Source organism: Ctenopharyngodon idella, chromosome 14 (assembly GCF_019924925.1).
Source record: "Ctenopharyngodon idella isolate HZGC_01 chromosome 14, HZGC01, whole genome shotgun sequence".
Classification (NCBI taxonomy): Eukaryota; Metazoa; Chordata; class Actinopteri; order Cypriniformes; family Xenocyprididae; genus Ctenopharyngodon; species Ctenopharyngodon idella.
In genome coordinates this window covers 4,636,200-4,660,022 of record NC_067233.1, presented here as the reverse complement: position 1 = coordinate 4,660,022, position 23,823 = coordinate 4,636,200, and the positions used below count along the sequence as shown (strand labels likewise).

At 37.8% G+C, this 23,823-nt stretch overlaps 1 protein-coding gene across 2 annotated transcripts; it reads left to right on the top strand.

The window, feature by feature from the left end:
* Positions 1–273: 273 nt before the first annotated feature.
* smad5 (SMAD family member 5) lies at positions 274–22,456 on the top strand. 2 transcript variants are annotated; one of them, XM_051860009.1, is made up of 8 exons: positions 284–433; positions 508–595; positions 9,797–10,551; positions 11,672–11,929; positions 14,456–14,566; positions 16,886–17,107; positions 19,457–19,713; positions 21,728–22,456. In XM_051860009.1, the coding sequence occupies exons 3-8, from the start codon at positions 10,149–10,151 to the stop codon at positions 21,869–21,871; spliced, it is 1,395 nt and encodes a 464-aa protein (XP_051715969.1). In that variant the 5' UTR covers positions 284–433; positions 508–595; positions 9,797–10,148; the 3' UTR covers positions 21,872–22,456. The 2 variants fall into 2 exon arrangements, with proteins under 2 accessions (XP_051715967.1, XP_051715969.1); XM_051860007.1 differs by lacking the exon at positions 508–595 and having other exon boundaries at positions 274–433.
* The last annotated feature ends 1,367 nt before the right edge of the window (positions 22,457–23,823 follow it).

The following is a 23,823-nucleotide window of genomic DNA, read 5'->3' as shown; positions in this document are numbered from 1 at the left end:
ACACTAATAAATGCACATACTAGGCAATAGAATAATTTATAGAGTTAATTTTATCACTTACGGTTACTTTCACCCAACCATCAAATAGTGCCTTCTGTTCTAATGTAATTACAGCAGGCATTTTCCTCTTAGTAAATGCCTTCTGATGTTGTCCATCTTACAGCCAACCATCATACAAGCCACATACAACACTATACTCCATTTATCACAGACATCTGCAAGCACTGAGCTGCTAACAGAGAGGAAGAAGAGTGGTGGGTTGTCAAATGGGCGGATGGATATGCACTAATGTGCTTCGCCTCCAGTCTGTTTGACGCCAGGACGGGTGAGAGACGAGGGAAAGAGAGGCAGGAAAGAAGGAAAAAAAACTCCTTCATGTCGGTGTCTGTAAAACAGAGCAAAGGTCGATAGACGCTACACCATTTCATGAAAGGTATGCAAACTATTGTTAATACATCTAGCCGATAACGACGGTTCAGCGGTCACTTATCAACTTTATTCCAGTAGGGATGGTGGCTTTTCCGCAGGGGGTGTTGAGAAGTGATTGAAAAAGTTTCCTTGCTGTTTTTTTTTTTCTCCTTTTTGTGCGAATGAGGTGAGGAAAACACGTGAACGAAGTATATTTACATTTTATAAAAATAATATTTAAAATATTTACAACATGTTATATACAGTTATTTTGAAGTTGTAATGGTTATTTGGGTTTAATTAAACCGCAAATGTAAATCGCTAACTGGCTATGTAGCAACTCGGCTAGCAGTAAGTTTTTACACAATAAGAGAAAAAGAAACGTAACAAAAATGTAACCAAAAATATATAGTTGTGATTTTTAGAAAGTTTTGAAAACGGATAATGTTATCAAAAATAAAAGCGGTTTGAATTTAAATTTAGTGCCCATGTTTTGAACTCAATCCCACAAAGTTGCGGCTAAATGTAGCTTAGCTTCACTCCACTCGTTTATTGAGCTAATAAATATTTACTGTTTAATACTGATCCGCATATATTTCCATACAAAACCTTACGAGGATCAAATAAACAACAGTGTATTTTACTAATAATTGGTGTGTAGTAGAAGAAAGTGACTGTTCGCATTCTTGTGAGGAGAGATGTGCGTGTCGTGGCGTGTCTTACTGGCTGTGTCTCAAAACCTAGTGTGCTGCCCACTCAGACAGCATTTTGGGGCTTTATAGTCTCAAAAAAACTAGTGTTCTGCCTTGGCTTAAACTTTCTAAACGTGCCTGTGATGCGCCAAAATGCTGTCTAGATGGGCAGCTACCTCGGTTTTGAGGTACAGTATCGAGTCTATCTTATTTTAACCCCTTGAAAGCACATTCACAGATCTTTGTTTATCGTTTAGCGACCATGTCGTCCATCTGAGGGGTGAAGTTTACGTTTTGCCATCTCTTTGATCGTTACCATCGAGCATTTGAGCTGCTGTGATGAGCTTTTGTCATTCATCCATGTGTGCAGTCTTTAGGAATATCCTGGTGTCCTTCTCAAAGTTCATAATTGAAGCAGATGTGAGGATGAAGAGAGAGGTGGTTTTTGTTTGTTTTGGGGATTAAATTTTGTCTATGTAGTCTGGGACTTGTTTATTTGTTGGAGTGTTGCTGAACCTTGTAGATAAAGTGCTTCAAAAGCATGCACAAAATCAGATGCTGCACTTTAAATGACATTTTACAAAGTATCAATGTAAATCCTTAGTAGAAACGCATTTGAAAGCCATCAGCTTGTTTTTGACCTTGACAGAGGGGAGGTTTAGATGCGGTCAGCTTGTAACATGTTAACAGAGATGGAGTGCATTCAGAGAGCAGCATCACCATGTTCCTGGCTTTCATGCATTGCATGAGAAGATTCTGATTTGTAAGTAGTATTGCTCAGTTTTTTTTTTTGCGTGGTGTTGCATAAATAACTATCTTATGACATATAGGTCTTTTCAGCAATACCACATGCATTCCAACTCGGCTTACTTTGATGTCCAGTACATACACTTGTCATTTCTTTTAGGCAGGATAGAAATTAAACAGTCTGGGTTGGTAAACAAGATTAACAATATACCAAGTATATAGCCAGTGAATGAAAATAAACCTTTCAGACAATGGGTCTCATTCACTAATAATTGTGTGGATATTTATACACGCAGGAGAATTTCTCACGAAACAATTCCGCCTAATTCACAACACGTGCGTACGCACATGGATTTGTTCTTGCGATAATGATTTTGTAGTATTCTAAACGAGCGACCGCATGCACGAGGTTAGAAATTTGCATAAAACACGCCCAAATCATGTCCATTTTTAGGCTTTCCGCACACCTTTTCCTTTCGTCACTCATCAAACATGACACTCTTACCTGAGAGCACGCGCAGCAAGATCCTCAAGCAATGCCAAGTGTGCCATCCTCCAAACAAGTTTAAACGCAATAAACACTTTTAATACAGACCCAGATTTCAGACCTCTGATCATCCAGCTGTACAGACACATTTCTGCATTTTATGCAGAGGCAACTCGAGCTATAACCGACCTTTTCTTACTCTTATATATATATATATATATATATAATATGATGAAATGTGTATATACAACATTTTATCTCAACACGTAAGTGTTTGATTTTTACATATGTGGTTTCATTTGTTCCTGTCCATTTGTTCCTGTTTTTTGTAAATTTAGAACGAAAGTTATTGATCGTGTTTTGTTCATAAAAATGTTGGTACGCAGATTTCACGCACAAATCTGTACATATGGTTAGTGAATGAGACCCATTGAGTATGCCACGTGATCAAGCATTTGAAGAGTTTGGGTTCAAAACGCTATAAATCCATTTTGATTAATTTAAGTAAAAATGTGTTTTCTTTACCAAGAAAGCGGCAAGATAAAAAACACTATTTTCTGTTTCAAACTTTCACAAAGCATCTTTTGGTTATAAAAACATTAAACATTCAAAATCTAGATTTTTATTTTTATTATAAAAACTGATTATTTTTCCCCCAAAATGCAATAAATCCATGACACGTTTTTTTTTTTTTTCAAAATGCAATTAATCCATCAATATAAAAGTTATTTGTCATATTGAAAATACACAACAAAGTATGAATTCAACGAGTCATCTTGTTAATGTTATAAATTAATTATGTCTCCGTTTGTCATTACTGATTAAAGAGTATCTGGCGCCACCGCACGGTTAAAATAAACACATCTGCCGAGTACATTGGTATTAAAAACGGCTTTTAAAAAAAGTGCATGATTCAGTTTTGGGGACCGTGACAGAAGTGTCATGCTGTCGTGGAACAAGCAACAGTCGTCATTTTTCCTCCTCCCGACTCGAGTGCCTCATCTTCTTAATCTCCTCACGTAAATGATTACATTTCGATGACTTGCGTTTCTTCCCCACTGCAGAAACCACCACAAGTTCATCAATGGCGTCAAAATTATTCATTTTTCTGTTTTTGTTGATCACAAAGTACAAAGTAGATAAGGAAAACTAGGATGCGGGTGTATTCAGAGCGCCGCCATTACTGTTTACAGTGCGTTCGAATGGTGCGCTGTGATTGGTTGAGTGGATATATCGCGTTCTGCAGAGAAGGGAGACTGGCGTTTGTCGCGTTTTGGAAAGAAGGGGAGAAAACATGACAGAATAACATGACGGAAATCACATTAATAACTGACTTTTCAATACCGATCAGATACAATACTGATTTTGGCACAAACTCAATTTTTAAAAAAAATGGCGTTTATTGCGTTTTGGAACCAAACTCTTCATTTGTTCAAGTATTTGGTTAAAATGATGGGGAAAAACTGTTGTTTTAATATAGTGGATCTAAGACTGTAATAAAAAATTGGTTGATCTACAAACATTGTAGCCAGTAGTGTTGTCAAAAGTACCGACCGCGTCGGTACTGAAATCTTTGAGCGCTGTTGAGCAGATTCTTAAACGCCTCTGATTTGTCATTGTGTTCACATGCTCATCAGATGAAACGCCGATATGGATGTTAAAAGATCTTTTTTTTTTCATATTAACATTTTTTTGATAAGTGGAGCTGTGTCGTTGTAATATTTGATTGAAAAATATGGCAGCAAGTCGTATTTTGCTTCTGCATTTGTTGAAGTCTGTTCTTAGCAGCTAGTTTTTAGCTCTTTGCAATAGCAGAATTTGTTTCCATTGAGCCTCTGAATATCTGCCAACGTGTAACATCTGTCACATAGATGTTCATGTGAGCGCGCACATCTGTTGTCGATCTTGAGCTGTGACCTGATCCTGAATAATATCGATCAAAATGACTGTAATGCATTGAAGATGTATATCTTTTTCTCTGCGTTCTTGGTAGTATTTGAGACAGTGAGAACAATAGGGTGGTTATTGTTTATGTGCAGCATAAAAAGGGTCTGTCCCTATTTGTGTCGATGATGTAAGGCTCCAGGGATGGAGAAGACTGGATGGTGTCAAGCAATTAAACAGTCCCCCACGTAACGACTGCATCTTTGGATGGGTGTGACCTTATTTACAAAAAGAGAAATGATCTTGTTCTAGATTTGTAAGAGCCTTACTTGTCTGATCATAGTCGAACTGATAAAATCGTAAGGCTATACTTCTGTCTTGCATCTGTCGTGCTCTTAAATGTCACTGAAATGTTAGATGGCTCTTTCAATCTGGCTATTATACCTAATTGTATATGTAATTAGATTTTAAGGATAATGCATGGGTTGAAGCCCACTAGAGGCATTGCGACTGCACGACAGTCCTTGTAATAAATCAATTGATCCAGTAGAGAATAAAAGCACCTCTTCCCTGGTCTGGAGCTCTATTAGTGTCAAAATGTGACTCCATTATGATTTAGAAGGCTGATTTCATGTGTAATTTTGCAAATGGCACTGCCCTTGAATGTATATCATAATTATAAAGCAGCATTAAGATGCACATCTTCTGATAATCATGTTGCGGTTGTGGTCAGCATTATTCTTTCTCATTATTTGGGATGAAGCAGATGACTGTCAATTTTCATTTTATGGCCTTAATAGACTCATGCCAAACATTTCTACTTTGCTTTTTAAAGCAAAATGGCTTCCTCACCATGAAATAAGAGCACAGAAAGAGTAAAAGCTTTAAGTGGGAGGCTTTTGTGACTGCTAGAAAAATCAATATGGGTAATGCTTTCTGTGCTTCTTATTTTGCAAGTGGAGCAGCTGAGTGTGAAGGCAGGATGAAGATAGGGAACAGGGAAGTGTGTGTTTGTGTATTGAGCTTCTATATTGCTGATCTGAGTCCTCTACTTCCTATTGTTAAAGCTTTGTTATCATCAGTCCCTCAGCAATAAAGAGAGGCAGAGTGTGCTGGTTACAAGCTGATTGCTTGTTTCTGCTGATAAGCAAGGCGTTTTGGTGTGTGCCGCCGTCTCATTGAACATAATCACAGGAAGATTTCAGGAATTCAGTCTCTAGATTAATTTTTACCATTCACAAAGTTTGCTATTGATCAGAGCAGTTTAAAATAATGAGTTTTAGTACAATTAAGCTCTGTTGGCACAATTTGGCAGCATATGTGGCGTAATGTTCATTACCACAAAAGAAATACTTGTTCCTCCGTTTTATAAAACATACTACATGTACAGTACATGGGCAGCTCCATGGTTAAATGTTGACGTACATGTTGTTTTGAAGGTATAGCGTCAAATTATACATGCTTGCGTCAGTCTAGTATGAAAATAGCTTGTCAGCTTTACAGCTCCTATCATAGCTGTGTAGTTATGAAATATTATGTGCAAGGATCCAAGAAGAGGAATGTTTACATCGCAAAAATCCCAAAACAGGAATTACGTCAGTGACAAATGGGGTATGAATTTGACACCTGCCCCCAGTGAAATGCAGGTACTTTTTCCTCAGTAATGAGTAGTTTTTCTTGTTTATGTCATGTGACAGGTGAATTAACCAGTCAACATTTGATACATACTGTTTCTTGTGTGCAAACGTTATAGCTCATATAACACACATTTTTAAAGAAGACTTGATACATACATTTGAATGTTTTTTTTTTTTTTTTTTTTAACCCTTGAAGTACATATCCCCATATACTTGCTAGTAACTACCTTATTCCTGCAATTTTTGAATGACTAATCAATTTTTCTTCTGTTCAGTTTATCCAACAGAAGCTGTCGACAGAGCTAAAATTTGGGGTCCATTTTTTTAAAATAAATTAATGCATTTTTCCAGCAAGGACGCGTTAAATTGATCAAAAGAGGCAGTGATGACTTTTATAATTTGACAAAAGATTGCTATACGCAAATCAACTTGCACCAAAAGAGTAACCCCTGACACGATGTAGGAGTAACGTAAGCTTAGATGCCTCTCGCGGTTCAAACAAATAGGGCTGTGCAACAAACTCAAGCTCCTCTTCTCTTATATTGAAATCCTCTGATATTTCTCTTTAAAAATTCTCATTTTTGACTTCTAATTCATGACCTATGTTTTGTTTTGCTCTATCCTCTGCGCTTCGGCGTTTGTCAATGCGTCATGCGTCTGGTCAGAGGTTACTTTTCCGCCGGAACTCAACTTGCGTAACGCTGTTTGCCGGAAGCTAGTTATTATAGTTTATAAAGATTTAAATATGGATAATTTTTCTTACAAAAATCCATCACTTTGCTTCAGATAGGGCTGGGTGATTTTTCCGATTTTTCCAATTTTTTTTCGATTAATTCGAATTTACTGTTTTTCCTCAATTTTATTATTTTTTTTTTAAATCGAGAAATCGCGATTTTGAATAAAAATGTTAGCAAGCGTTACAATTGGACATGTTGACAATACAGCTATGATAACCGTATTAGGAGAAGAAAATGATCCAACCTCATGATGGCGCCGGATTAACCGTTCTCGTGTGACGCTCTATGAACGTAGAACACATCACTATTCTTAAGCGGCTGTTCATTCAGAAATGCGTTATTGCATTATAAAAATGAGACGCAGGCAGTGGAATGAGAAAAAAAGGCAAAGTTATTAAACGCGAGTTTAGCTTTTTTTTTTATTTGACCGCCATGTTTTTAGAATGCCATTTAACAGGCGAGACGCTGCAAAAGACACGAGACACAAGTGCAATACCTAAACTTGTCTGCCAAACATAAAAACAATAGGACAAATAGCGCAATGGAATGCAAAAACCTGTAAACCTGTTTGATATTTCATGTTTGCATGATGGTGACAGGCTGAAAGCTGCTGTTGTTTTCTGTTTTTACAAAGCATTTGCTGTTAATAATAGCCTATTACTGGTGTTATTTATTGCTATTACTTTTTGGCTAAGAAATATTTAGCATTTTCTTATTTTATATTATTTCTGAGTATATAGGAATGTGTTTAAGATAAGTTTGTACAACATTTGTCTTCATATTTCAGGCATATTTCTGCAAAGATGTTTAACAAATTGTTTTATATTTACACCATGTTGATCACTTCATGTGTGGTGCACTTGGAATGGAACTTTTTTTAACCAAATTGTTAATAAAGAGAATATTACTTAAATCATATTGTAGTTAAGTTTTTAAGTTGACTAGTTAAACAGTAAAAAAAAAATCGAAAAAATCGAAATCGTGAATCGGTCAATCGTTCTGAAAAAATCAAGATTTTTTTTTTTTTTTTGCCGTATCGCCCAGCCCTAGCTTCAGAAGGTGTTCATTAACCCCCTGGAGCCATGTGGACTACTTTTATGATGGATGGATGCATTTTTTTGGACTTCAAAATCATGAGCGCTATTCACTCCCATTATAAAGCTTGGAAGAGCTGGGATATTTTATAACGACTCCGATTGTGTTCGTCTGAAAAAAGATAGTCATATACACCTAGGATGGCTTGAGGGTGAGTAAATCATGGGATAATTTTCATTTTTAGGTGAACTATCCCTTTAATCATCACAAGCAAATTGCAATTGAGGATTTTTTAAAAATTGAGTACTCGAATTTAATCACCCTAATTGAACCCCTAACATTACCTTTTACATTTATCTGATGAACTGCAAAATTAGATTTGTACTGGTGGAAGACAATGACATGTCAATTAAAGCTTGTGCTATTAATGTCAGGGATTGTTTGATTGCTTTTGCTTCCGTTGTATATATATTGCCTGTACACAAACATGGCTTGAACAATATAGGGGCAGCTCTGTTGTACTGACACTGATGGTGAAGTGGGAAGAGATGACCTACTTCACTTACTGTTTGGAGATGCTCGCCCATCTTAACTGCACCTTTCATGGTGTGGTTTTAACAGGACAAACACCGTAGTGGTCTGGAAGTGGGGAGTGATTTGAATAGTAACATCTTGTCCCGGAGAGCCAATGGGCTGATGTTTGGCAGCTGAAGAGGTCAAGGGGAAGGGATGTGGCTACAGGAAGTGCCTCTCAGAGGTCTTATATCCTCTCTGTCCTGGTTACATTTGCAACTTTTTCAACAGCTGTGCTGTGCTCCCGCTCGCTCTCACCATGGGAGCTCCCTGGGTGGGGCAGCGGGAGGCTGTTGCTTACAGATTCAACACAATGAGTCTGTTGTAGTTCACCATAACACATGGGAGATGGGTACATCCTAACAGTTATCTGCAAGACCCCAGATGTGTGCGTACGTGTGTTGTTTTTATAACTGAATAGGTGGTAGCTTTTTTTGTGCACATCCTTTGGACACTGTTTTTATTTATTTATTTACTTTAAGATGGTGATAATTATCATTGCAGACACTAATGTAGTGGTTTTAAATGTGTGGTCACTTGTTATAAAACTCGTCAGTAGTCTAATTGTATTGTTCAAAGGTTAGATACAATCTGAACCAGTTTTTCACTACTGTGAAGAGCTGAATAGCTGGAGGGTTATTTTCATCATCCATAAAAGGGTATGTACTGCTATGGGCTGAATGTTCTTTAGTAGTCTGAATTTACATGACTTTTCCAGTCATTTGTGGTTTACTCGATAACAAAAAGAATGAATTTGCGTTCATTTTTCAGGTCTAGAAAGTAGTGTTGTCAAAAATAACGATATTTCGATATGTATCGATACTGAAATATTTGAAACGGTTCCAGTACTCTTTTTCTGGAGTATCAATACACAGATAGCAGCTGCGAGTTCTCACTCTCTCCTCTCCGACGGCGAATTGACACACACCCTTCTCCTCTCATTCACTCGTCTCATTCGCTCCGGTTGAATAGTGCTTGTATTGCACATAATTGTAGTCATTCCCGCAGGTTTTACGCGCAGCACTTATCTATATAAGTGCACTCTCATAAAGCCACCTCTCAAACAGCTCACAAGTACAAAATTGACTCCTTTTTTTGTGGCTTATTGCCCTTAAACAGTCAAATACATACAAAATTCCAGTATTGTGATAACACTACTAGAAACTACACTTTTTAAAATAAGGCTACCTCATATATCCAGGTTTTCCTAGATACAAACAGATTATGATGATAAGGTGCATTAAAATAAGAAATATCTTGATTTTCAGTTGTTTTAGTTTATTTTAAAGCTTATTGTAAATAATTTAAGTTTGCTGTAGTCACCGTTTCCTTTCCCCCTCCATGTTGTTTTTTACCTTTTTAGCCGCCTCCTAATTTTAAATGAGATAATATAAGGTTACGAAAGCTATATGCATAATTATTAGATTTTAACATGTTTTTTGTTGTTGTTTAACTGAAACTCTATTTTTATTAGATTATAGAATTTAGAGTATAAAAGATCCAATTAAGTCTCTCCTGTCAGATATTTGTCATCATTATAAATCGCCTACACACGTTTTATTTCCAAACTAATGTCAGTTTCTCTTTTTGTTGCAGGTGCCCCTTCTCGAAGTGTCAACCTCTGGCCGCAACCAATATCTGGCATGGATTAGTCTCTAATATCTAATAGGTGTCTCATCAGTGTTTTCAGCCTTAATTCCTCAGTTGCCCTTTACACTAATTTTCTGAGTGGTTGTGACCCAGTTCCACCCCCTGCTTCACTGCAGGCCTTCCTGAGCCCTGAGCACCAGCAGCTGCGTCCTGCTTTAACTTCCTGTCCTTGGTCCTGCAAGGCTAAGCTTGTCCACTCCCCACCCCCCCACATACACAAACACGCACATAATCATCTTCCTGGCACACTGCTGGTCAAGAGTGCTTCAGATCCCACTTCCTGGTGCAGCCCAGCACTATGACCTCCATGTCCAGTCTGTTCTCCTTCACCAGCCCGGCGGTGAAGCGGTTGCTGGGCTGGAAGCAGGGTGACGAGGAGGAAAAATGGGCAGAAAAGGCTGTGGATGCCCTGGTGAAGAAACTGAAGAAGAAAAAGGGTGCCATGGAGGACTTGGAGAAGGCCCTCAGCAGTCCAGGGCAGCCCAGCAAATGTGTGACCATCCCCCGGTCGCTGGATGGGCGGCTCCAGGTGTCCCACAGGAAAGGCCTCCCTCATGTCATCTACTGCCGTGTGTGGCGCTGGCCTGACCTGCAGTCACACCACGAGCTCAAACCTCTTGAGGTGTGCGAGTATCCATTCGGTTCCAAACAGAAAGAAGTGTGTATCAACCCATATCACTACAAAAGAGTTGAAAGTCCAGGTAAGTCTTGACTGGTGTGTTCATATTACTCTACACAAATGTTTTGTCATATTAAGAATATTATTGACAAGTGTTAAAATCACCAATCTAGGGTTGTCAAAAGTACCGACTTTGGTACCAAGTCGGTACTGAAATGTTAAAAATGTGACGACACCAGCATTTCCCCCTAGCATTTTGAGCACTTTTGATTGGATTCTTAAACACTGCTGATTGGCCATTGTGTTCACACACTCAACAGATATGTCTGTGATTGGCTACAATGATCAACACTTCAAAAACATGATGTAAATATACACAGATAAACACGGGAGCATTTGAAAGCTGGCGATCCCTAATATATCTGCTGATAGACAGATCCGCTGATAGACTTCTGCTTTCAAACGCTCCCGTGTGTGTCTGTGCTCGGTGCAAGAGTGTCTATTTAAAACATGTTTCGGAAGCGTTGATCATTGTAGCCAATCACAGACATCTTTTGAGCGTGTGAACACAATGGCCAATCAGAGGTGTTTAAGTTAGTCAGAATCCGCTCAACAGCACTCAAAATGCTAGGTGGGAATGCTGGTATCTTCACGTTTTTATAGTTTCAGTACCGACTTGGTACCAAAGTACCGGTACTTTTGACAACCCTAGACCAATCACACATCATTAAATCCTTATTAGCTGGTTTCATCTGTCTTCTGAGACGCTACCATTGACAGCAAGCAAACTAAAAACAGACAAAATAACAAAGATTGGTAAACACATGTGTCTCCCGTGAGAATATGTGGCCTGTTATTTCCTCTGCATATCCAGTGGTATAGACCGTGTTGACTATCAGATATCCTTTGCCTCCAGAGGCCCTCTGATCTCTGTAACCTCTATTGCCCTCTGCTTAGATTGAGATGTGCACAGTATTGAGCTTTTCAAGGGCAGATATCACATGTCACTCAGGAGAGAAAACACATTTCTGTTGAAGCTGGAAAACTGATCTGTTGTGCCTTAGCTATTACCTTGGAGCCCGAGCCAGCCAATCAGCACACAGATGTCAAGGATGCTGGATTCTTTTTTTCGCCATAAATATTTAAAATAGAATGTCAGAATGATCTGTTCGGATGTTTTAAATGTTATCATCTTTTCTCAGTGCTTCCTCCGGTTTTGGTGCCACGACACAGCGAGTTCAACCCTCAGCACAGTCTTCTGGTGCAGTTCCGCAACCTGAGTCACAATGAGCCTCACATGCCTCTCAACGCCACCTTCCCAGAGTCTTTCCAGCAACACAGTGGAGGGAGCTCCTTCCCAATCTCTCCAAACTCGCCCTACCCTCCGTCTCCTGCCAGCAGTGGCACCTACCCCAACTCTCCTGCAAGCTCTGGGCCATCCAGCCCCTTCCAGCTCCCAGGTACACACAACACCAGTCAAGATATTGATAGCCCTTTTGGGATATGTTTGCCAGTGGCAAACTGATGTTTTTTATTTTCTTTGCTGAATGGATGTGACACTGAATGATAAACCTGTGATATGACGGAGAGTTGTGCAGTGTCGATTGCTGTCAGTAAACAATGGAAATGCCAGCTAAGCAGCACACCAAAGCCCAGGGACTTCAGTCCTGCTGGTGGGTGCCCACCACTTGGCACTGGCCCGCACTTCCTCTATTCTGCATCAGAGTGATTTGCTGATGCCTGCATCCGTAAGCTGGGTGCATTCAGGCAGAAGGACAACAATGTTTTATAGTGCTGTGGGTTAGAACTAAAGCTGGTTTTATTCATAGAAATTACTCGATTCATTGCAGCATCTGATCCGCCTCGGTGATTAAACAATGGAAGTACTCTTTGATGAATATGGCATGTACGTCGCGAGTATAACTGTTATACAATATAAGCTCCTTTTTGTGTCAACAGCAGTCTTTAGTTGGCTAATCACTAGCGCGGTTCCAACAGCATCAACATTTCATCATTATTGTGCGAAAGTTTGGCATCAGTAAGATTTTTTTTCATTTGTTTTTTTAAATAAGTTAATACTTTCATTCAGCAAGGATTGATTAGTTCACTTCAGAATTCAAAATTTCTTGAAAATTTACTCACCCCCATGTTATCCAGGATGTTTGTGTCTTTCTTTCTTCAGTCTAAAAGAAATTAAGATTTTTGAGGAAAACATTCCAGGATTTTTCTCCATATAGTGGACTTCAATGGCTACCAACGGGTTGAAGGTCCAAATTGCAGTTTCAGTGCAGCTTCAAAGGGCTCTACACGATCCCAGACGAGGAATAAGGGTCTTATCTAGTGAAACAATTGGTCATTTTCTAAAAAAAAAAAAATGTATATACTTTTTAACCACAAATGCTCATCTTGCACTAGCTCTGCGATGCACCACGCATCATGTAATCATGTTGGAAAGGTCACTCGTGACGTAGGTGGAACTTTTGTGGTTAAAAAGTATATAATTTCATTTTTCAGAAAATGACAGATTGTTTCGTTAGATAAGACCCTTATTCCTCGTCTGGGATCGTGTAGAGCCCTTTGAAGCTGCATTGAAATTGCAATTTAGACCTTCAGTTCGTTGGTAGCCATTGAAGTCCGCTATATGGAGAAAAATCCTTTTTCTCCATATTTCTTTTTGACTGAAGAAAGATATAAACATCTTGGATGTCATGGGGGTGAGTAAATTATCAGGAAATTAATTCTGAAGTGAACTAATCCTTTTAAATTGATCAAAAGTGACAGTAAAGGCATTTGTTACAAAAGATTTGGTAACACTGTATGAAACTTTTCATTATTAACTACGACTTCTGCCTCAAATTCTTAAATTACTGCTTATTAATAGTAAGGTAGTTGTTAAGTTTAGGTATTGTATAGGATTAAGGTATGTAGAATATGGTTTTGCAGAATAATAAGGCATTATTATGTGCTTTATAAGTGCTAATAAACGGCCAATATGCAAGCTAATAAGCAACTAGTTAAAAGTGAGAATTGTTCCCCATACTAAAGCGTTACCAAAGATTTTTACTTCAAAATAAAATGCTGTTCTTTTGAACTTTCTATTCGTTAAAGAATCCTGAAAAAAGAAAATGCATCACGGTTTCTGCAAAAACATTAAGCAGCACAACTGTTTTCAACATTAATAATAATAAGAAATGTTTTTTGAGCAGCAAATCAGCATATTAGAATGATTTCTGAAGGATCATGTGACACTGAAAATTCAGCTTTGCCATTACAGGAATAAATTACAATTTAAATGTAATAATATTTTAAATTATTAGCCTTGGTGAGCATAAAAGATTGATCAGATTTTTTTTTACAGCAAAAATTCAAAAGAACAACAGCATAATGTACTTGTTCATCTAAAAAACAACTCATCTGATATGGCTGATCCACCAGACACACAACATGACAGCGCTCTTTTCCTTTGGCTTCATTGAATTTGTCTGGAAAGTAAAATAACATTAACTTATCAGACCGTTTTTAAAATTCTTCTTGCATTAGATAACGTCTTCCAAGGATTTCTTTAAAGCCAGAGGTGGTTTTTTTTATTATTATTAAAAACAGCTTTCTTTTATTAGCTATAAACAGTTTCTGGAGGCGATTGTATTCAAAAGCAGTTTGCTGACATTCAGTATTCACACTTTCCCAGATGATACGGTCAACAAAAAGGTCCTCTTTTAAATGGCTGTTGGTTTCTGTGATGGTTTCCACATCTAGAATATCTGTATGATTTGAACAGTGGTGGGTGTTTGATGTAAGGGATTTGCGAAATCTGACACTAAAAGGTTTCCATAAGATGCGAAGAAGCTTCCTGTAAAGAATAATCAGAATTGAGGCTCCAGGGGATTGCAGTGGAAGCCCATTTGTTTGCAGCAGGCTTCATCTTCTGACCACTCTCTCTCTCTCTCTCTCTCTCTCTCTCTCTCTCTCTGTTGTCTCTTTACTAGCTGATACCCCTCCTCCTGCCTACATGCCTCCAGATGAACAAATGGGACAGGACGGGTCTCAGTCCATGGAGACTGGCAGCAGCATGGTTCCTCAGAACATGCCCAGAGGGGGTAAGAAACTATTAACATCCTAATCAAAAGTGGTCCAGTTGTGATATCAGGGAACATATAAAGAACAAATCTGAGTATCATCATGTAGCTTGTTTTGTAGAGGAAATATTGCCCTATATTGCCAAAGGTCTTGCAGAAGCAGGCTTTTGACTAAAGTAGGGTTGTCAAAAGTACTGACTTTGGTACCAAGTTGGTACTGAAATTTTAGATACACACGGGAGGATTTGAAAGCAGGCATCTTTCAGTGGATATATTAGGGATTCGCTGATAGACGCCTGCTTTCAAACGCTGTATATCTGTAAGCAGTCAGTGAAGAGCATCAAAGATGTCTATTTACAACATGTTTTTGAAGCGTTGATCATTGTAGCCAATCACAGACATATCAGTTATGCACGTGAACACGATGGCCAATCAGAGGTGTTTACGAATCCGCTCAAAATCCTGGGGGGCAATGTCACATTTTTAACATTTTAGTACCGACTTTGTACCGAAGTCGGTACTTTAAAGTCGCTACTTAAAGGCATACAATTTGGGACACTTGGTAACTCATTCTGGCCAAGATACAATATTATATCTATTATATACTGTAATATTAAAGATTAAAGTCCAAACAATTAAATTAAATTGCAGATTGTACATTTACATTTAAGATTATGTACATTTAAAGTGTACATAAAGCAGTTTTTATAGTAACTTTTTAATGACTTTGTCTCTAATCCAAATTGTTTCTGAAATATAAACATTTAAAGTGACCCTATTATGCTATTTTGAAAGTTTTTATTGTTATCAATAGGTTTACATGCGTCCAAGGTCAAAAAAAACCTCTTTAATTTTCTCATAATATACATTACAGCATCACCTCTTTTCTCACAGTGTCTGTAACAGTTCAATAAAGGATTCAGTCTCTCTAAAACCCTCCTTTCTGAGAGCCTGCTCTGCTCTGATTTGTCAGATGGCCCAGTCTGTTGTGATTGGTCTAGCATTTACAGCACGTGTCGGAAACGAAACACCAATTACCAAATCTGAATTTCAGCTCCAGAGTCTCCTCAGCACTTGATACGCGATGATGCGAACAGTAATGATGGTGTCAGTTATCGTATCAGTTCGAGCTCGAGTCCTCATTCATGCAATGTGGATTTGCTTTCGCAGCGCTGAAAATGGCGTCTTCTCGACATGTTTACAACAGGAACCAAACTCTACCAGGTCTCAGCTACAACTACAGTGCTTGAGGGAGGGTCAAAGTATACGTTGTTCTTGGGCAGCCAATGAAGACCATAGGCTAGCATTATGTAAATTTGTTACAAACCTATGTAGGTTCATGCAGGAAGTAAGACTGGAATTACTGACGACTCGTTTCAGCAGTTTTTTCAGAATCAGTTCTTTCTTTTAAGAGACAATCACTCCATTTATCTGCACTTTGATCTTTTAAACTCTGCAGACCTTTTACATTCACAAACAACTGTGACTCTCTACATGAAAGGTAATATCTGAAAAGCAAAATAGGGGCACTTTAACTGATGGCTGTCATAACTTGTTTTCATAACAAATTTATTCAAACATGCATTAAGACAGGTTGAGTAGAAATATAATGATTACGTAATATAGTTTAAAGGTACACTATGTAACTTTTGGCTCTCTAGCAGTTAATAAACAGAACTTCATGTGTCTTGTGGAAGAACATTGTAGCCGGAGCTACTTCTCTCTGTTTATATGTAGGTTTGGAAGATGGGTTCATGATGTACTTGCTGATTGTATAAATTTTGTACATTTTGAACAAAAAAAGTTACATGGTGTAACTTTTAAGAATCTATATTGGTTCATCAAAATGAGAAATGATTTAAACCCAGCCCTAGAAATGACTTGTTAAATGACCGACAACAGTTCACTCTTTGTACATAACATCTGGGGGCGTTTAGCAAATCAAATGACTACTTTTTTCTCAGAAGCACTTATTGTAGCAACCTGGTACTTTGGAAACACAACTTTGTTTTGTGGCAGACCAAAATAAAACCTGTGCATGGCAATTGTGTAAAGCCAGACAGTTCGATTGTAGGTCACAAAATTGAGAAAGCTCCTTGCATGTTACACAAAAATGGCAAGTCACACTAACAACTTCTGTAGATAAAAACAATGTCATCATGACTTCGGCAACCTGAATTTCTAACACCGTTTACTTGTTGTAATCATTAAATCTCTTTGGCATGGTATTCCCCTCTAATCTCTCCAGTATGTTTATCTAGCTGATGTGGTGAAGTATCGGAGTGAGTTGAAACAATAGATGGCTTAAGCTCAAGGTCTTGTTTTATTTTCCTCTTTCAGATGTGCAGCCAGTGGAGTATGAGGAGCCCAGTCACTGGTGCTCTATTGTGTACTATGAGCTGAATAATCGTGTGGGAGAGGCTTACCACGCTTCCTCCACCAGCGTGCTGGTTGATGGATTCACTGACCCATCCAACAACAAGAACCGCTTCTGCCTGGGCCTGCTCTCTAACGTCAATCGCAACTCCACTATTGAAAACACCCGCCGCCACATTGGCAAAGGTATGCATGCAGTTATTATGCACAAAGATCTCATGCACTGCAACTCAGTCCTGGAAACCCAGTAGGGGTTATGAAACCCAGTGTGGGAGGTGACTTTTACCTTCAGCAAAGCTGTGTTATCGTTAACTAAAATATTAAAAACATTTCTGTTGATTTGAAATAAAGCTGAAATAAAATAAAATATTATTTGAAAAACTTAAAAAAAAATTGTTGCCTTGTCAACTAACAGAAATTTCTGTCATTACTTACCCTCATGTCGTTCCACACCCGTAAGACCTTCGTTCATCTTCAGAACACAAATTAAGATGTTTTTGATGAAATCTGAGAGCTTTCTGATCCTCCATAGACAGCAATGCAATTACAACTTTCAAGGCCCAGAAAGATAGTAAAGACATCGTTAAAATAGTCCATGTGACTACAGTGGTTCAAAGTTAATGTTATGAAGCGACAAGAATGCATTTTGTGCATAAAAACAAAACAAAAATAACGACTTTATTCAACAATTTCTTCTCTTCTCTTGAATTTCATCAAAAAGATCTTAATTTGTGTTCTGAAGATGAACGAAGGTCTTACGGGTTGAGGATGAGTAATTAATAACAGAAATTTCATTTTTGGGTGAACTAACCCTTTAAATTTCTAACTGAAATAAACTGAAAAATCAATTAAAACTATTTAGAATTATTTTTATAATGACAAATGACAAAAAAAACAAACAATAAAAATACAAAAAAAAAGTAAAATTAAAGTGAAAAATATAATTCAAAATATTGATAACTATAATAGTTTATAAATAATACAAAAATAACATGGCAGCAAAGGTTTGTCAGCATGATTATTAGGGCTGGGACGATATATCGATACAATGAATCTGGATCGATCCTGTTATTTCCACTCTCAAAACGATTCTGAGCTTAGTTTTAACAGCAGATGGCGCTCTAGGCTCGTTTTTAACCGCACGCTCTCAAACGCTCACCAAGAAGACTGCTGGACAGCGCTTGTGCGTTCGGCTGAGTCATGTAAGTGGTTAAATTTACTTGCATCTCGGCTCAGAATGCTTTTATGATGCGAGATTTGTAATTCGCTTCAACTTTTTCGAACTTTATGAATGATTATTTTAGGTTAAAGTGGTGTGTGTAAAGGAACTGGAAGCAGGCAGTGTACGAGTGTTTTTAAAGCACGTAAAGTAGTGCCATCTGCTGTTAAAAACTAAGCTTGGAATCGATTCGAGAGAGAACCGCGATACATCGGAAAATATCAGAATCGCTCCAGATTCTTTGTCTCGTGAATGGAGATTCGATGTATTGTCCCAGCCCTAATGATTACCTAGAATGACAGCCTTTACCCTGTTTAAGGCTTGTTCACACCAAGAACAGTAACTATAAAGATAACTACAGCAATAACTACATTAGCACAAAGACTATAGATATAAAAAGATGGTTCACTCCTATTAGCTATGAATGGGAAAAACTGCAACACGAAAATGGCGAAATACGTCCCACCTTCTAAGTAAAAGAGCCAATCGCTGATTGATAAAGTCATCGCCTCACTGCAGCTGCCGTTAGAAGCTCCGGTTCCCATAGAAATCTGAGACTCGCGCTTAGGACTGCACATGCGCATTGGCTCATCTAGCCTGAAAAATAAGCTTTTTTTAATGCGATTTGAGCATAAGAAACAACATTTATGGAACAATTCATGTCAGATTTTGTTGCTGACTTGAAATATGTCATTTAATTGTGAGTTCACCAAGCAGTTTTTGAGATTTCAGGATTCCCCCATTCAAATAGATAGGACTCGGTCTTGGATGCACGAAATAGCTGCCCGGAGGCGTTGCAAAAATGGCCGCCGAGTGAACAGACTTTCCTTGAAAGGGACTTTGATTGGCGTCAACACCAACACATGATAACTGCAGATAACTGATACTGCAGTTATGTTGTCTGCTGCTTTAAATGCTTAAGCTAGAAAAAAAAAGCTCTGTTTCCTGTGTTATCTTTATATCTGTCCCTATTCTATAGAATTAGAGTGATCATAGTTATCATGCTGAATGGCCCTTTAAAAGTGTTCAGATGATTCATTGTGGGCGACCTAGTCGAATAACAAAGACGACAATTATGTGTTAATATTACAATAACAATTCCTCATCTCCACACCTAACAAGTTAAATGAATGTTCTCAAAGCGAATGTGTTCGATTACAATGGTGAATCATTGTTGGACTGTATTATGATTCGCTATATCACAGTAAAACCTACAGGATCTTGAAGAAATGTGCAGCTGTTTATTGAACCAAAAGTTTTACTCTATAATAGGATATTTCAGAAGTACTACATCTCTCCTGTATTTGACCCCTCAGGTGTCCACCTGTATTATGTTGGAGGAGAGGTGTATGCAGAGTGTCTGAGCGACACCAGCATTTTCGTCCAGAGTCGAAACTGCAACTACCATCATGGCTTTCACCCCACAACTGTCTGCAAAATCCCCAGTGGCTGCAGCCTCAAGATCTTCAACAACCAAGAATTTGCTCAGCTGCTTGCTCAGTCTGTCAACCATGGTTTTGAGGCCGTCTATGAGCTCACCAAGATGTGCACCATCCGCATGAGCTTTGTAAAGGTACGAGCATCACCACAGATGATTAGTATTCAGATGGTCATTCACCTTTGAAAGTTTAGGAAGTAGGAACATAGTAGTGGCTCCATCCTTGTTTAACTTTTTAGTAGGGCTGTGAAGCGATTAATTTTTAATCTAATTAATTACATGATGTGGGGATTAAGTAATTATTATTACTATGGAAATATGAAATTATTTAATTAAAAATTATACTCTAAATCAGTGGTTCCCAACCATGGTCCCCCTTGCACATTTTGCATGGCTCCTTTGTCTGACACCCCCATTTCAGGTCTTGGAGTCTTGACTAATGAGCTGATGATCTGAATCAGGTGTGTTTGATCAAGGAGTCATTGAAAACATGCAGGCTGAATCCGAATTCACCCCCTATAGAGGGTATGCACGTGACGTCACCGTCGACCGTTATGACTGCGGTTACGCCCACTGAGTGGCAAAAGACTGAGTGGCAGCATTGGTTTTCAGCGTGAATGCTGCGAAAAACACATCCAAAACGGGAGAAAGCTTTGCGACTGACTGTACAAATAGCTTTGACACAGGTATATTTTTACAGACTGCTGAAAGCTACAGAAAAAAGAAGCAAACAGGTCACTGCAATTCACAGAAACAGCTGGACTCCAGGCGAAGAAACATGTTTTGCAGTTATCATTTTGTGTCAAAATGTTGGATTTTGGGGTAAAATCACACCCTATATATTGTAATATATTGTGTTGACAACTCATCAATTAAATATTTACCATCTTATATTCTGCATAATTGGGTGTTTTTAAATAAACACTGACAAAAACTATACAAGTTTTAGGGCTGGACGATATGATGAAATATATAACATTGACATAAGTGATCACTTAGATTTAGACCTACCTATATTGTAGTTATATAAAGCATTCACAGGCCGATTTGCTTTATGTATTTCCCCGGCGTCGAAATCAGGCACATATAAATGTCAGGAAACACGATTCCTGGCTGCATGTCAATATCCATGGATTGGGTTTCTTTGACATGTCATAAGGAACACTTTCGAGCCCAACCTTTAGTGTAATCGTTTGTTTTACTCGCGTTTTCTCGGTTTCCCCTATTAAATTCAGTCATCCAGCAGGTTCTTTTGCCACTCAGTCCGGCTGAGGGAGCGCGTTCTGGCAGGAAAGTGACGTCTATGCATACCCTCTATACCCTCATTCACTATTCTCTACATTAGTTCACTAAAACAGTTCACTTGAAGGAGTGACTGAAAATGAGTGAGTGAATTTGGACACTTGAGTGCACCACTTTTGCATAGTTTGTGCTTGCTGTTTAATAATCATTTGAAACTTAGCAAACTGGCAGCTCCAGTAGTAAGATGAAAATATTTATCTTGAACTCTGTCTTGGAAACTATGTATAAACCTTAGATAAACAATTTAATAATCAATTAAAAATGAATTTATACCTGTATTATATTACGCTGTATGCGTGGACAAACTGTTTGTAAAATGAATAAATGGATGGATGATTCAGCTGCGGGCGCCACCATCTGGTGAGATGACAATATTGTCTAAAATAACAATATTAAAGGGTTAGTCCACCCAAAAATGAAAATCCTGTCATTAATTACTCACCCTCATGTTGTTCCTCACCCGTAAGACCTTCGTTCATCTTCAGAAAACAAATTAAGATACATTTGTACTCATGTGATATTGCACTCGTATGATATAAATATTTGACAAAAACTCGAACAGGGGCATATTTTGCCCCATATCTTCAATTTTAGGGACATTCTAACTGCATTCTATAGGCTCCATCACACAGTGAGTATGTTGCCCTGCATCATATTCGCCATCAATCAACTGTGTGAAATGTCAGATGACCTGTCGGTCTGGGGAGGGGCAAGTGCATTAAATGCGTTAATAATTTTGACACGTTATTTTTGACGTAATTATTTAACGTAATTAACACGTTAAATGGACAGCCCTACTTTTCAGATTTTCCTTTGATATCTAACTTGTTTTTAATATTATTTTTAGGGCTGGGGCGCCGAGTATCACAGACAAGATGTGACGAGCACCCCTTGCTGGATAGAAGTGCATCTCCACGGCCCCCTCCAGTGGCTGGATAAAGTCCTTACACAAATGGGTTCTCCTCTGAACCCCATCTCTTCTGTCTCATAATGATGGGCCCCTCTGGGCTGGGAGGATCTTTTTTAGTTTTTATTTTTTTTACCTTTTTATTTTTTTTTCTTCAGTTTTGAAAGAAAAGGAGGTCTTAAGGGCTGAACTGTTTACACTACCTGCAGAAGGGTTACCGAATCCTGCAGCGGTCAGAACGAGAAGAATGAACTGGGGCTACAAGCACATCTGGCAGAGGAAAATTCTAGGCAGTGACACAAAATGGACTAACTACTGCTTTAGCAATTGCCTTCATGTTTGTCTGTTTGTTTTTTTTGCATACTATTGTTTTAAAATGATGCTTGTATGACTGATTTTTCTCTAACTGTAGGTAATCTAGTAGATAAAATTGACATGCTTTTATGTATCTCTACTTCACTTTACACCAGTTGAAAATGGCAATTTCCTAGTTCTATGAGAATCTTTTTAATTGCTATGTCTAATCCCTGTTATTCGCAAGGCATTTTTCTCTCTATATGTTTACTGTTAGACTCAAAGCTCATTACAAATGTTTCCTTTTTATAGCATCTGTTGCCTTAAGGCAAATCAAAGTTACTGCTTTTAAATAAAGTTCTTTTATCTGATAAATTCTTGGTAATTTGACACATTTTTTTAATATTTTATATTATGATGTTTGAAAGCTGAAAGTACATATGAGCTATAAAGATGAAGTGATGACCTCCACGGCTGCGTTGACTAGTGCAATATGTCCTTGAATGCTTGTTTTTCTGTCTTTTACAAGCAGAAAACAGCAAGTTATCAATCAAAAATATAGAAAACACAAAATTGCATAGGTACAGTTGCTACAAGTATAGTAGATTTGTATTTCATTAGTGTTGCATGATTGTGCTTTTTATATAAATTCCTAAAAGTGGAATCCGTGGGCATGCAGACTGAACTGGACCATGATGCATGTTATTTGGTTCCCTCTACTGGACAAGTAGTATTTTTAGTACTAGGCATTTCTTTTAAAATCACAGTTTGGACATCATCAATTTGAGGAGCATTGCAGACAGTCTCTCCAAAATAATAAGGTAACACTATTTTACTTGTTATACATATTACATGTACTTACTATAGAAATAACTGTAAATTATGCACAATTACAAGCAATTAAACCTAACTGTATAAAGTACATGTTGTTAGTGTATATTACTCAGTACTTGTGTATTTACACTAGCAAGTAATAACGATGTAAATTTGCAATCTCAACTAAATAGCATCTGAACGAAGTGGATGGTTTTGTGAATGTATGTAGGCCTACTTGAGACATAAATAATACAAAAGTCAAAAATAAATGAATAAAAAAAATAACGATACCCACATGAAAAAAATACTATAGTAATTTATACCAGTAAGTACCATTTTTGAATCGTACTATAGTAAAGTACTTGAATTAATTTGTTGTGGTAATTCTTTGGTTGCTGTGATATTATAACAACTAAAGTAATAGAAACAAATGACTTTAACCAATACTGTTCTAAGTTTTCTACAACTATAGGGTATATTATACTACAATACGCTACAGTTTACTGTAGTAAAAACTAAAGTATACTACAGTATTATTACAGTTGATCAGTTCAGTGAATACTACAGTATGCTGTAGCATTCATTAAAAGTGTTGTGAAAAGTTATGATATATACAGTATACTACAATTTACTATAGTATGGTTCAAAAACACTACAGTATTTACTATAAATTACTATAGTATTTAAGATGTAGCACTCGGACAGCGTGTCTAGAAATATTTTTTTACGAACATGTTTTACTGCGCCGCTCACTCGGCTCTTCCGCCACGCCCACGATATGTGCACGAGCGCCAGGCGCGTTCTCGCAAGCGCATACTGAAATTAACAAATATTTCAATGTAAATACAAATTATATTTAGGTTATAATTGACTTTTTATGAGCGAATAGTTTAAATTATGCTTTTTATTAACAAATTAAACTAGCG

Excerpts from the sequence above, each read along its gene's own strand:
- smad5 (XM_051860007.1), top strand. The coding sequence starts at position 10,149 with ATGACCTCCATGTCCAGTCTGTTCTCCTTCACCAGCCCGGCGGTGAAG. Across the intron at positions 10,552-11,671 it reads CAAAAGAGTTGAAAGTCCAG|TGCTTCCTCCGGTTTTGGTG; the intron begins GTAAGTCTTGAC and ends ATCTTTTCTCAG. Across the intron at positions 19,714-21,727 it reads TCCGCATGAGCTTTGTAAAG|GGCTGGGGCGCCGAGTATCA; the intron begins GTACGAGCATCA and ends TATTATTTTTAG.